General features: G+C 40.7%; 1 protein-coding gene across 1 annotated transcript in view; it reads right to left on the reverse strand.

The window, feature by feature from the left end:
• Positions 1–616: 616 nt before the first annotated feature.
• cadps2 (Ca++-dependent secretion activator 2) overlaps positions 617–15125 on the reverse strand; it is a gene marked incomplete at its 3' end in the record, with an annotated part of 138305 nt that continues 123796 nt past the window's right edge. The window contains exons 26-28 of the mRNA XM_083893187.1: positions 7599–7706; positions 1876–1980; positions 617–787 (exon numbers count right to left, since the gene is read on the reverse strand). Of these exons, the coding sequence (XP_083749313.1) occupies positions 617–787; positions 1876–1980; positions 7599–7706 (384 nt within the window). The remainder of the gene's footprint in view (positions 788–1875; positions 1981–7598; positions 7707–15125) is intronic.

Raw genomic sequence — 15125 nt, forward strand, 5'->3', positions numbered from 1 at the left:
ATTCATGATACAAGCGAGCCTCGTAAAGTTTCCTTAAGTCAAGCATGAGTAAAGTAGACTTAAAGCTGCCATATGCAGGATCACTACAAAAAGAGTTTAGAAAGTAGAGTCTGTTTTCAAGGATTTGGGGTAAAACGTTGAACTCTTTGTTCTGAGCAGAAGTGAATTTCTTGCTCACATCACTTGGTTTACAAAAACAAAACCAATGCTGCCAAGTGCACTTAACTTTACATCAGCATAACTCGCCCTGTTGTAAATCAAAACATTTTTCCTCGTGTCTGTTGTAATCTTTTAAATTGTCTGTTGTCTCTTTTATTAAAGGAGAACGGCTAACAACGCTCCAATAAGGCTGAGCTCAGTGGATCGAGCTGTTGCAACATGGCGGCACACATTATAACTTTACCTGTTCTGCTGTTGGAAAAACAAAAAAACCAGTAGCACCTACTTTACATAATAAGACTAATAATTAGTCTGAAATAACATGTGTTGTTTGAATGAGACCTGTTTAGTGACGTGAAGGACACAGTCATGTAATTAAAAGTCATAAATGGTTCTAATCTGTTAAAGATAACAATGGAGTAGAAACAGGGCGTGTGTGTGTGTGTGTGTGTAGATTTTAGTCATCCTCCTCATCGCTGTCTCTCATGCTAATGCCCTGCAGGCCGTCCCCCGCCTTGACGGCGGCTGTGGCTTCCTCCACCGTCAGACGGTTGTACACGGTCTCGTGGCTCTTGCTGTTCAACGTGCCATCCAGCACACCCTGCAGCCTGAAGTCACGGTAGGTCTTCTGATGAGGCGGGAGGGTGGAGAGAGAGAGAAGGGAGAAGGGAAGGGAAGGGAAGGGGGGAGAAAAAAAAACAGAGAGCATCTTAGGAATGCAGCGAGCTGGAGGAGGCGGATGCTCTTCACCCGTCTGAAGGACGAATGCGGTGAGACTGAGACGAAGGACAAACCGAGTCTTTTATGTGTCGGACTAGGAAGGCAGACTGATGAGGGGTTTTTACCTTCAGTAAGAAACCATTATCTTTTCTTGTCACATTTCTTTCACGTTAAAACCTGCTCAACGTCTCTGTCCATTAGCAAACTATGAAAAGACAAAAGCCGTAGAAAAATATTTGTACGCCATTTTCTTCCCACCTTCAAAAACGTCTGCTGCTGTTTCTGCTTTCAAGGAAACCACTTTTGTCATTTTGTTCTTTTCCTTTCAATCCAATCAATCTTTAATTATTTGTATAGCCCACAGTTTACAAAACATAGTTTGGCTCACGGGACTTCACAGGGTTGGTAACATCCTCTGTCCTTAGACCCTCGAGCAGGGTTTTCCTTTAGTGCCAGTTCTGTTTTTACCTGAATGGGTCATGAGTTAACCCTCTTATGACCATCATGATATTCAGGCTGCCTGGATTTATTTGGATTTTCTGCCCCTTTTTCCAAGATAACTTTCACTTTCCATATCTCGCTGTTATTCAACCGTTTAGGAATTACGGTACCGAGAAGCTGACGTCACTAACGTTTGATTTAAGCGGTTGTTCCTCGGAAGTCCTGAGGGCTACCATAATGACAAGTATATTTCTCTGCCTTCCGGTGTCCATACATCCGTCTTCTATCACTTTATCCTCCACATGAGGGTCGTGTGGGGGGAGCTGTGCCAATCTCAGCTGGCATAGGACAAAAGGCTGGACAGGTCACACCCTGGACAGATCGCCAGTCCATAGTTTTTAATTGTTCTAGATATCGCAAAGGGTCTAGGATTTACGGTAATAAGAAGTACACATGCAGAAGGGTTAACATTTTTTCTCAAAGGAGATGTTGATTTTGGTCATTTTGAATGCAAAGGACTCTTCTTCATTGGTTTTCTGCCATTGTTTTGTTTACCTTCACAATCTTAATCAGTGTTTTCAGCTGGTACGTGTGGAGCTGCAGGTCCAGTCTGTCCGTCAACCAAACACACACGGCCTTCACGCAGCCAGTATACCATTGCTGTAAGAAGCAAAGACAGGTTTTTAGAAAAATTCAACAAAGTTAATCCTTTATCACAGATATCCAAAATGGTGTATGCAGCACCACTGCAGGTTGGAAAATCATGTGACTTCTCTCAGTCAATCAGCGAAGGTTGGACTATGTCACAGAAAGTGAAGTCACACTGTCGGACCAATCGACAGCAGTAATTAAACTAACTAAAAACAAATGTTCCTTTAAGTTTATATGTGTTTTTTTCTGACATTAGGATTGGAATTGGGAATTTCCAAGTATTTCAATGAGTGCCCGATAAAGGGTTGAATACATTTTTCTACAAAAAACAACGTTGTAGCTCTCACTGACAATGTTCATGTGCTCTTTGTAAACCTCTAAAGAAGAACCGATTGATTCAGTTAATTATTCGAAGCACGGCCCCAATTTTTACAAAGTAAACATTGCAATAAATATTAATGATTGGCTAACCATGCTAACCACTAGCATCATTTTCTGCCATTAATTTTTTATTGTTAAGCCACTTGAATGAATATAGCTCATATCTGCCAGAGGATATACATTTTGGTAAAATTTTGAACCGTCATCTCAGTTCCTTGAATTAGCCTAAAATGGCTAAGCTATGCACAAACTTACTAGAGTTGTGTAAACATACTGGCCTTTAAAGGGTTTGAATTTCAAAAATAGTATTCATATTCAATATGTTTTATTTCAGACTGAAATAGTTTAGTAAACATAGTAAACATTGACTAATTTAAAGTGTAAAAAAAAATACATTGATATTTAATGTTTTTACAGCAGTTTTTGGGAAGGTAACATTTTCTGCCGCTAGGAACAAATTAGTAAGTTTTTTTTAAAAGGAACTCTTAAGAGTTAATAATAATAATTAAGGTTTTGGGGGGGATTTCTACCAATGGGAATGTGGTATAATTTAGATGATTGCTTCCTCACAATGTTATTCATGACCACATGGTAAAAATATTATGGAAAAACTAAATTCTTTACTTATTCGAAGACAATAATTTACTGGTGAATGAATATTTTACATCAGGGGAAAAGGCCATAGCTTAAAAACAAAACAAAATAAGTTCTATCTATCCATTTATGTTTTTTAATAAACACTATTCCTTCACACCCTCACCCACCAGGCCGCACCTTCTTTAATCTGAAGAGTGATCCTGACTAAAAATGCCCACAGCCCGTGACGTTATTCCGCTTTATTCAGAGTGCTTGGGGACATTGCTCTGACACAGTAATGACCTGTAATATTCACATCTGTTTCATGAGCTGCTGATAGACTTCATTTTGCTCTGACAAGTCTGTAATTACCTTCCGATTTAATAGAGAGAAACAGACCAAAGATTATTCACTGTACTCGACAAAAGCCAAAACAAAACACACCCGCGATCATACAGGGGTCACGCAAATATTTGACTTTTTTTTTTCATTTATCTCCTGTGATTCCTAACCTCCAGCACTGTCTCCATCACAGTAATGAAGCTCTTCTTCACTTGGTCTAAGCTGTTAAGTGTCAACAACACGCATAAAAAACATCGTGTTCACTTAGAAAAGAGGGTTCAGGTTTGAGTTTCTTTGCTGACAAAAATGAATGAAACCAATGCTACAAAACACATGAAAGACTTTGACAAATCTCAAAACAAATTTACAAAAACGACAGTCCTTACAGAAAGGGATTGTACCAAGACACGACTGTGACGGACGTGTGCTCATAGTTTTCTCATTGCTGAAAGGAACGGACCATTTAAATTTTTCTTAGTTGTGTTATTTGTATGTTTCACCTTGATTTTTCTGAAAAAAGTATGTTAATTTGTGAGAACAAAATACTTGGAACAATTCTGACGATCAGAGTATTCAACAAATATTTTGATACTGATATTTTTTTCACCAAATTATACCATACTTGTAGCTTAACTGTCCTGAAAACTACTGCACGATAGATAGATTGATAGATAGATAGATAGGTAGATAGATAGGTAGATAGATAGATAGATAGATAGATAGATAGATAGATAGATAGATAGATAGATAGATAGATAGATAGATAGATAGATAGATAGATAGATAGATAGATAGATAGATAGATAGATAGATAGATAGATAGATAGCATTTGTTTGCTAGCATATTTTGTGTGGGCTAGCTAGTTACAAATAGAATGATAGCTAGATATATGCTAGTTAGCTAGCATAAACAGACAGATAGATAGATAGATAGATAGATAGATAGATAGATAGATAGATAGATAGATAGATAGATAGATAGATAGATAGATAGATAGATAGATAGATAGATAGACATTTTAATGCTCAACTTTTGTTTAGATTCGTTGTATTTGTTTGAGTTGGAGAAATATGAATTGTGCCCCAGTGGAAAACTTGAGAGAAGACAGATTTGATCTAATCCAGATGTACAATTGTCTCATTTTCTCACACTTCCTTCCTTCCCTGTTCATCTTTTTCTCTTCATGTTGCCCAAATGAAATATTTCAATGCACGGATTTGAGTTGTTTATGCTAATCACCTGGCTCTACAATCGCCTCACGCTCTGAGTGAGGCCGCTGAGGATGTTGAAATTACTCTTTGCTCCCGCGATGATTTCTACTGATTCTCTAACCCTCCTCCTCTCTCTCTGCGCACACGCTCACTCAAACATTTATTTGGGTTTCGAGTTTCCTCAAAGCGACTAATCAGCTGCCTAATGGCCGCCTCGCGAGCTGCGTTAACTGTCGTGGAAATTGAGTACGAAGGCGCTCCTTAATTGTGCCAATTAGAGGAGGAGAGTGAAAACAGATGGAGGAAATATGCCGTGGGAGGAGAGTGGAGGGTCGCCTTGCACTGCATTGTGGGTCAGTGTCCAGTCAGAAAATGATATCACAGCAATTTTGACTAAAAATATTCTGGTTTTTGGAAGAAAAGCTAAATTCAACCATTGAAAATGACCAAGAGGAGAAAATCTCAGGTGACACCATGGACAGGTGAAAGGAAATCTTAAAGCCTGAATCTGAGATGAAATGACTTGATAAGAGATCCACATGTTTGTCCTTCATCACAGTGTCCACAGCTGGTTCATCAAGGTGATTTGGCTGACTCCGTGCATGTGTGTGTGTGTGTGTGTGTGTGTGTGTGTCACACTTCTCATTCACACAAAGGCATTCCCCGGGGAGCACTTGTACACAAATAGACAGACAGGCACATGTGAGCATGCACACACACAGAGGAAGAAAATCATGGACATGATCACAGCTGCGTGTTGGCGTCCCCCCGTCTTTGTCCTGCGTCTCATTGTATTGCTCGCTGTAACAGCCTCTTTCCTCCTTATACCTAACAGTGTCAACAAACCGTCCGTTTAAAGAAAAGGCTCCGTAAATGAATTTGACTTTGACTCTCTCAGACGCACGGAAACCAGGCAATAGCATAGCCATAATGCTGCTGGCAGGAGGACAAACGCTGCTGCTGCTGCACAAACACAGGATTTACTTTTTTTTTGTTGATACACACAAAGTGCATGTCTCCGTGTGTGTGTGTGTGTGTGTGTGTGATACAAAGACTGAGTGGAGACACTTCAAAGCCCTGCCATCACCTCCCCTCAGCGCATGACTGGGCCCTTCTGAGCTCCATTAGACTCATTCTCCTCAAACTCCCCTCTTCAAACACGCACACATAAATCAGCACGGTGCAGCTCGTGTCCCTGCCACTACACCCCAAACCCTCAGAGGAGGCGGCAGGCGGCAGAAATCCATCGCTCTGCATCGTGCTGCTAATATGTGCGAAGGTCTGAGCCGCCATGTCCGCTGCATTGACTCACGCCGGTGAGCCGAGGCGTGTTTGACAACTCGCCGCTAAAATATTCTTTTAAATCTGAATCCTGGCGGGAGGGCGGGCGGTGGGAGAAAACGGACAGCGTGGGACGGAGCGATGGATAGATGGATGTAAAGGTGTGTTTTCAGGCTCCTGCAGAAGGAGCCGGCAGCTCTCGGTGTTTCCTAAGTGATAAACAGGTCAACAGAAGCAGTTGGTGTTTTCAGCCTCAAAGCGACCTGCTGCTGCTGCTGCTGCTCTGAAACTGGAGAATCGAACATCACACCAGCAACAGCACAAGCAGCCGCCTGGTTGTTAGCGGAGCGCACTTTTCGCAAACCAGCAATCTGCATATCTGCAGTTTGAGATATTCAGTGTTTCCGCTAAAGATGTAAAGATTAGTCTAACTTTTTAATTTGCAGAAACACCACAGAAAAAGTTTAAATATCCAAAATCAAGTTTTGTTTGACACTGAGAAAAGAACTGTCACATTCAACAACTTTATCCACGTTGAGTTGAGTTAAATTTTAGGTTTGCTCTTTCAGGTTCATCATGTTGTTGCAAGTCCATGAATTTAGATTCTACTTTTTCTTTGAAATTTCAAAACGTGGTCAAAAAAATCTGAGTAAAAATAAATGTAATATTCTATATAAACTTTCAGTTGGAGTCAAGGATGAACCAAATAACGAGATAACCAAATTTTTTAACGTATCATCAGAGAGTCTCAGAAGATTAGAAGATGAGCTTTTTCAACATTAAATACCAGTTGTTTTAATGATAATAAAACAACTGGAGTGACTACATTTTGTTTAACAGTCAAATGTAGAGAGCAGTCGTTTTTAATCACTGTTTTGAAGAGGATTCATAAGTAGAATACGCAGAATGACAGTATTTCCTGCTAATATTCTCTATTCTGTTTGAGGTTTTATATCAGATGTCTCAAACTCAAATGACCTGGGGGCCAATGCGCATCTATTGTGGTCAAGAGGGGACTGGCCTAGAGAACAAAAAGTGAGGAAAAAAAACAACAACAGACATTTATTAAACATTAAAAATAGTATGGACAACTGTAATTAAAATTCGTACCTGGAGCAGTTTTCGGCCACTGCCATTCGTGGCTCGGGCCCTAACAAGTGTATTTATAAATGTAATTGAATGTTGTGTATGATACATATAATAATGAGATAATTATGACCAAGTGTCTTATTATTACTGTTATAAAAAACATTGTTAGCAAACATTTATTATATTCTATCACCTCGCTGGCAGCTGTGCCTCAGCTACACACTGTGTTTAAAAGACGCTAAGGTCATTATCACATGATATTATGTGGGGGGCCTCATGTGTCCCCCGGACCGCCAGTTTGAGACCCCTGTTTTATATAGATTTCTCTCATAGCTTCACAGAGTTGCTTTATAGTTCTACACAGACTTTGACAAAGCAGGAAATTAAGATCAGACAGATGACAAGTCAAAGTAGCACATCATGGAGGAAGAAAAGGAGGAGGATGTTTTAGGAACATAGAAAATAAAAACAAAAGTGAGAGAGGCAGGTCTACATTCAATTTGTGAGCTTTGTGTCAAAACCTAAGGTTCTTGTTCACGTCTTCAATGTGTTAAAACCATCCAAACTGGTCTGCTTTGACCAGATGTGAATCATCAGATCACACCTGAAAGATCTCGAGGAATTTGTGAAGAATTGTCTTTCTGTACTTTTTTTCAGACAAAAACATGAACTAAATTGGACGTAAGTTAAGTTTTAAGCTCAAATAAACTACTTGAATCTGTGAAAAGATTTTTGAAACTACTTACATCGAACACTTCCTCGATGTAGACCTCATCATTGATGCGGTCTCTGAGGATGTCCTGGTTCTGTCGTACGAAGGTGATGTAGGTGTCGGCCAGATCCATCCCTGGTTTCTGCAGGAGAGAGGACACAGACGGAGGCATGAGGGCACACACACCGAGGCTCAATGCAGGGTACAAACTCAACAAACCTGGTGACAAGCATGTGAACATGGCCCAGCGTTTCAACATGCACGTCGCACTTCAGCCATGCTGTTCATAAGATACGATACACAGCAGAGTGGAAGCCAGTCAGCAGGCAGCCTGATGACCTCTGCACACAATCAGCAGCAGTGTCTGAGATGGAACAAACTCCCAAATAACAACGTGTATACATATATCTATATATGTATACACACGCTGTGCAAAAGTCTCGGGGTAAGATGTCAAGATTTTAGTGTAACCTATGAACAAAATACTTTATGCTATTGGTAAAAACCTATGTTTGTCCTCCTAGTTCATGACCACAAATATCTGCTGTGAAAAAAATCACACCAGGTTTATTTCAAGATTTGCTGGTGGTGCCCAGGGAGACTTTTGCACAGTGCTTCATTATTGTCCACAGGGGAAATTTGCTATATCGGGTGAGAAGCGTACAACAAATAAGTTACGAAACAATGCTAAACATATTATGAGCCGAGATTAGTTTTTAAAAGAAGAGCAAATTCTTCCGCTCTGCATTTTCCGGAGTTCACGTGTCAAAAGTGGCTCAACAGGAATTTCAGAGAAGCCTGACGAGCTGATGAGGTGAAATCACGACTTGATCCACAATTTAAGATACAGTTAGAGCTGAAACAATTAATCAATTACTAACTTAATCGTCAACTATTTTGATAATCGATTAATCGCTTTTTTCATGATTGAAACAAGATTGTTTTAGCTTCTTAAATGATTTGACTGACTTAAGTGATTTTTTTTTCTTTGTTTCTTTGCTCCACATAAAGAAATCATTAAAACTGATTCATTTTTAGTTTGTGGATAAAACAAGACATTTGACAAGATCATCATTTCCAGGTTTGACAAACACCGATCAACATTTTTGATCGTTTCCGACACTTTTTTTTGGACAAATAGATTAATTGACAAAGTAATCGACAGATTAATCGATTACAAAAATAATGGTTGGTTGCAGCTCTAGATACAGTATTAAGTATTGGCTATACCCTCTCTGCGACCCTCATGTGGATAAAGTGGTCAACAATGAGTGAGTATTAAGTATTTTCATACATAGGGGAATTAGAGCACACACTTCAATGTGTCAAGTGCCGCCTACAGCCAATCTGTGGGGAACAAATCCATGTTGTCAAACCAGACATCAGTGATGTACGACTATACACTGACTTGTAAAAAAAAAAAGAAAATCCCCCGTGTGTGTCAGTCTGGGACGACACAAACCCTGGAAACATACCAGTAATTTAGCCTCTGTTGGGAGTTCTTTTCTTTCACGCGCACCGTCATAAACCGTCATCTCAGGGTCAGTCGCACAAAATGTTCCGTGTGATTTTTGTTCACCCTGAACATGTAGTTAATTGAGTTTAGCGCAAAGCATTGATCGAATTCTAAAGAGAGCAAAAACATGACTTCAGGGTCTCGCCGTGGCTCCACTGACCTGTAATAGTTGAAATTTTTTACGGAGCCTTTTTATTCGCTCCCACAATTTACTAAATAGTTGCCTTGGATTCATAATTCATCACTTAAATTCCTAAATTAATTTCTTCAAATGAGGAACACTATCACCTTTGCTTTGTTTCCCTTCACACTCTGACTTTGCACCATTTATTCTTAATACAGTTCTCTTTATTTATTTATTATTATTTGCTTAAATCTTTAGCAACAAAATGTCATATTATCTTTGAAATACTTGCACACACAAACTAAAAAGCACTGCCTTTGAGTAGAATTCCTGACTCAAATGTATAATATACTGTACACGTAAAGGGAGCAAAGTCTTTATTTGTAATAGCACCTTTATTTATACATATACAACTAATTATTTTTCATTTCTGGTTAATCAGTATTTCTGTAAAGTGCAGCTGTTAAAAAGCCTGTCACAGTGTTCTATATCGAGATCGACAATTAAAGGTATAAAATAAGGATTCAAATTCACACATTTGACCATGAGTGGCGTTTATGCTCAAATACTTTTTTTTTTTTTTAAAGAAACATTCTGTACAAGCTGTCAAGAGCAAAACAGGAAAATATATTCTCAGCCATGTAAGATAATGACTCACTAGAAACAAGTTCCCTACACAAGTCTGTGTGTGCTTTTGTTAACGATGAGACTGGTTTACACTCCAATAACTGAGGGAACAAATGTTTAGCATCACCTGCTGCTTCACGGATGAAAAGGAAAAAAAACCCAAAACAAAACAATCTACTTTCACTCTGCTGGGAGAAATAAGAAGCTGCTGGAGCTCTTGAGGCGCAGGAAACATTAACTGCTGTGGAAGCGGTGGTATGTTTGGCGGGGAGAGGCCAGAGGCAAGAGAAGTGGGTAAAGCTCTGTTCATTCACACTCCCCGTTGTCAGGGGAGATTACCACTGTAATGCTTATCGTAATTGCTTTGACATCTTTCACACCCATTTCCTCTGAGCCCACATGCGTTGGCCCCCGGGGGGGTCAGCGCTGCCGAGCGTGGCGCGTCGGGTCCCCCAGTGAAAAAACAAGGATATGGATCCTCAAGAAACCAAGAGACCTTTTGGCTTCACTTAAAGGCAGAAGGCAGGGTTAGAGACTGGTTATTGTAGGCGGTCTAAGTCAGTCAGTCACTTATTAACGTCGGGGGGAAAAATGTCAACTCCTTTACTGCACAAACACAATCATGAGCCAAAATTAAAAGTTGAGAAGTAAAGAGGCAGCGGTGAAAAGGCAGAGTTTCCTGCCAGCTCCTGCTCTTGATGCAGTGGAATCACTCCTCGTACAGACTTGATTTGTTCTTTTATCTTTGGTAAACAGTTTGCTTCATATTCACATAGTTGGGAGGATTTATGAGGTCGTACTTGATGTTTATTCATCAGTTCACAGAGGACACATGCAGCCACACCGACACCCAGTATGGTAACGTTGAAGCCAGTGTCGTCGTCAGCTCACTGACAGAAAACGATCGAAATTGCTCCAGTAACTCTTTCAGATATACTGCACGTTCTCCAATGTAACAGTAATATACAAACTCTGTGATAGGTGCCGTGTAAAACCAGTACTAGCAGCTAACGGTACCTAACAGCGAGTGACAGACTGAGATCACTCATAGTCTCTCAGCTGTAATTCAGAGGGACTGCTGGACCAGAGGACCTGCAGATATCAGGGGTTAAAGTGGGGTCACATGGCTGCAGGCGTATTTGGTTGGTGTGTGTGTCTGTGTTGTTTGAATGTTACATTCATCCAGATGGAGAAGGAGGGTCAGGTCCAGTGATTGACAGTGCCCTGTCAGAATCGCCCAGAGTCCTCTGCAGTAAGTGGAGAGTTAAGGGTCTGACAGATCAACGACCAGAGTAGAAATCTGGACGAGAGTAAACCACGTGTGTGCGTGTTATGCTACAACGCTCGTCACGTTCTCTCTCTCGTGTCGTAGCAGACACTTTCAGGTCACGTCCATTAAAACTGTCGTGATTGAAGGCTTTCTGTTTGCACAGGACATCTGCATCTGCATTGATCCCACGTCAACATCAACATCACGACTGAGCGATTATCTGACAGACTGAAGGGATCTTTTTGAGACTCTTTGACTTCTCCATGACTTCCTGATAAATCATTTCTAAATCCTACAAGGCCGCAGTTACATTCAGACTAAAATGCTCTCTCACATCCCATTCCAGTAGCTTTATTCTCTCGCCAGAAGCTCATCCCATTTGCCTTTTCTTGTATTGTTAAGTCTGGTAGCAGCAAACTTCCTCACAAAAGGGCAGCCATGGCCAAGTGGAAAGGGAACTTGAGTACCCCTGAGCAAGGTACCCAACCCCCATTGCTCCCTGGGCGCTGCTAAGTGGTTGCCTGCTGCTCCTAATTCTAGGAAGGTTCCTAATAGAGGATGGGGTAAATGCAGAGAAATCATTTAAATAAAGATAATCTGGAGCAAGCATCACACAGTTACAGTCTTCTTCATCGTCTCTTTTGACCAAAAAGAAGAAGGCGAATCCAACTGGACTGGAAACGGTTATAATTCAGGGAGCGCGGATACGATTTCTGTTGTCACAAAGTGTGGCGGTGCACCACCCACTTGTGACCACTAGGGCTGAACATCCATCCATCCATTATCTACCGCTTTATCCTCTACCGGAGGATCACAGGGGGGGGTGCTGTACCCATCTCAGCTGACATAGGGCGATAGGCGGGGTACACCCTGGACTAGGGCTGAACGATTAATCGAAAATGTTATCGAAATCGCAATAAGGCTACTGCAATGTTCAGATTACAGGAAGCAAAAAGTGTGTCAAAATATATAATTATTGTCTTGATCTATACACATCTTCCAAAAGTTATGATAACACAGCAGTCGTCATATGTAGCTCAACACATTCTGACACCAGGTACTCGTATTGGTTTAAAAATGGGGTAATGGACCACGTACCACTATGTAGATCAGGCAGTCTCAAGCTAATCATCGTCCATATTAGATATCATCTCCAGACAAGATACTGAGAAACCTTATTTGCTGGACTAACCCACACTCACCTACATGCTACACTCTACAAAAAAAGCACATCATCTTCTCTCTTCTTTGATTTGGTTACAATTTTCTTTCCCACAAAACGGGCAACATTCCACATCAGCTTTAGGAAGCAAGTAATCTCTGCAGACCTGTAGATTAGGGTAGTTAAAGCAACAACGCAGTCAGTCCCCACAGGAACACACCTGTAATGTGCATCTTGAGAGTTTGACATTAACAGTGAGATTAGTTTTCAGGGTTCTGTCAAAGGTCAAGTAAAGGTATTGGTCAACAACCAAGAGATGGTTTTCCCAGTCTGCTGAGGTAGAACATGACTAGTCTGCAGAGCCTGATATCTTCCATGATGAATCACTGTGAGGCAAACCCCACTGCTCAACATTGAGCAACTGATCTTTCATTTGCTGGTTCAAACATCGAGTGGAACACTGTGGAGGACATCACTGCGGCACACAGTCAATTTTGAATCCTCCTGGTTCTGTGAGGTTTCAGGGCCAAAACAAAGTAACTACAATGTCCTCAAATCAAATACACCCGAATAATGTGAATGGGGTCAAAGTGAGAGAGAAAAATCCGTACTACAGTGTCTACGTGTGTGTTTGTGTCACTGGCAACATATCACTACCCCTGTTGTCACTTGAGACATCAGTTTCCCTCCTTTTATCCCCCTCAGGGTTTACTCTCAGTAATTTACCTATCTTTTCTCTCGCTCTGACGAGGCGACAAAGCAGCCTGACAGATCGGAGATGTCGGCACAGTTCCAGCCAGCGAGATTAAGACTTTAACACGAGAGGAAACAAAGACAGACAGAAAGAAAGAAAGAAAGAAAAAAAAAATACTCCACATACAAGGAGCTCAGCACTCTTGTCACGCTCTGCTCTCTGCCTGTTTTTGTCTCCTTCACTGTTTCTTCACTTGTAGCCAAACACCACTAATCCTCTTCCAGCCTGGATAATGGCTGCCTGGTTGCTCGTCAACATTTGACAACACACACACATATATAAAAAAAAAAAAAAAAGCACTGTTCGAATACAGACTGGGCGGAGAAGAGAACTGAAGTGGAGTGTTGATAATGAGCACTTTGTAATAAAAAAGGAGGGAAGGGAGGGCAGTGAAATGCCAGGTAATTGCCTACCTCGACCGACCGCTTGTTTCCTGCTTTGGATTAATTTCCTTTTCTGCCAGGTGTATGTTGTGTGTGTGTACAAATATGTTTTTATATACAGTGAGGAATTATTTAGATTCCTTTATTTAACTTTATGTCCTCCCGTCATTTAAAACTCTGAACCGAATTTGGCTTAACTTTTTTTCTATCTAGTCGGCCCTTTGAAAAGCCTAAATTGTATATATCAAACTTAACATTATTCTCTACTTCAGAAAATAATCTCACGAAACGAGATTGAGAATATTAAAATTGTTGCTACACACGAGAATGTATCACGTGAAAAACCTTTAAGCGTGATTGTGTGGTATAGCCAGCCGTGTTGACAAACTCGTCCAATGTTTGTGTTCTTGCTTTGCCACCGTGCATATGTTCGATACGAGCATGTGTGCCTTGTCAATCACTGGCGTCTTGGCTGTACAGGCGTGAACACGTCAGTCCTGTAGACCACGTGTGACTGAATGTGTGAGATATACAGACTGAACCTCTCCAAGCCTTTTTTTTTCTTCAGAATATCTGTCATGTCATGTCACATGACAAAGCAAAATATCCCACTCAGACGATGATAATTATGTGAAAGAAAACTTAGATGTGAACATTGTTTGGTCAGGGGGGGGAAAGTACACCTGATCATCAAGTGATAGCTAAAAAAATTATTTAAAGGTGCATTATGTAATAAATCTTAAGCCACTGGCCTTAAAATCCTCCTAATATGTCACAGAGACTCAGGAATAATGTTCATATAACAAACTGAACTCACCAACAACAACAGTACAGACAAAATATTTGCATTAAAAAAAAACTTTCCCAGACTGCAAATCATGTTTATGTTTTGAAATCATGTTTTGGCATGTGGCGCCACCTACTGCTGTCTACCGATCATTGCAGTCAGTAGAGTCTCAGCTGCCGCACAACCACGGGTTGCCAGTTACGTCTGAGCTACAATGGCAGAGAAAACGTATTTTGAATTTGAGCGTAGTAACCATTTTTGACCACATTCTTACATATGGCGCCTTTAATAATTTACCACTTAAAAAACAAAAAACAACCATGTTTGGGAAACATGTTTACAGGAAGCTAATAAACATAAACTGGCAAACAAGAAATCTGATATAATCTAGAGAATAATGATAAACACTAAGAAGGACTGTGAGGTGTTAGTGACAGGTGTTTATGTGAAAAGTTAGGGGAAAAACTAAGGTCCTAAAACTCAATAAAACAGCTGTAATAAATATGTCACGTTTCATATAACCATTAATACGCAATCAATGTGTCGAGATTGCTTAAAAACAGCTAAACACAAAACTAGTAAGTCTGTAAAATGTAAACAGCAAAGGGGTGGGGGGGGGTGAGTCTCGTCTTTTCGTGACAAAGGTGCATGAAGGTGGAGTCGTCTTGTGAAGCAGCTCAGCCCCGACCCTCCCCCTTCACGCCACCTGGAAAAGAGGCTTACCTGCATCAGGTTCCCTCCACACAAAAGACCAAAAGGCCAAGATGGCGGTTACATTATAATTTCAGTGGAGGAGGCGGCTGACGAGGAAGTTTGCACTATGGCTGGCCAGAGGATTAGGGAGGTTGACTGAGGTTGTTCAGCTCTTTATTTGAGCTGCTCAATGACTCAGTGCAGGATGTTCTCACATCTGCTGTTTCAGGTGTGGTTTTTATCAA

Source organism: Microchirus variegatus, assembly GCF_963457635.1.
Source record: "Microchirus variegatus genome assembly, chromosome: 8".
Classification (NCBI taxonomy): domain Eukaryota; kingdom Metazoa; phylum Chordata; class Actinopteri; order Pleuronectiformes; family Soleidae; genus Microchirus; species Microchirus variegatus.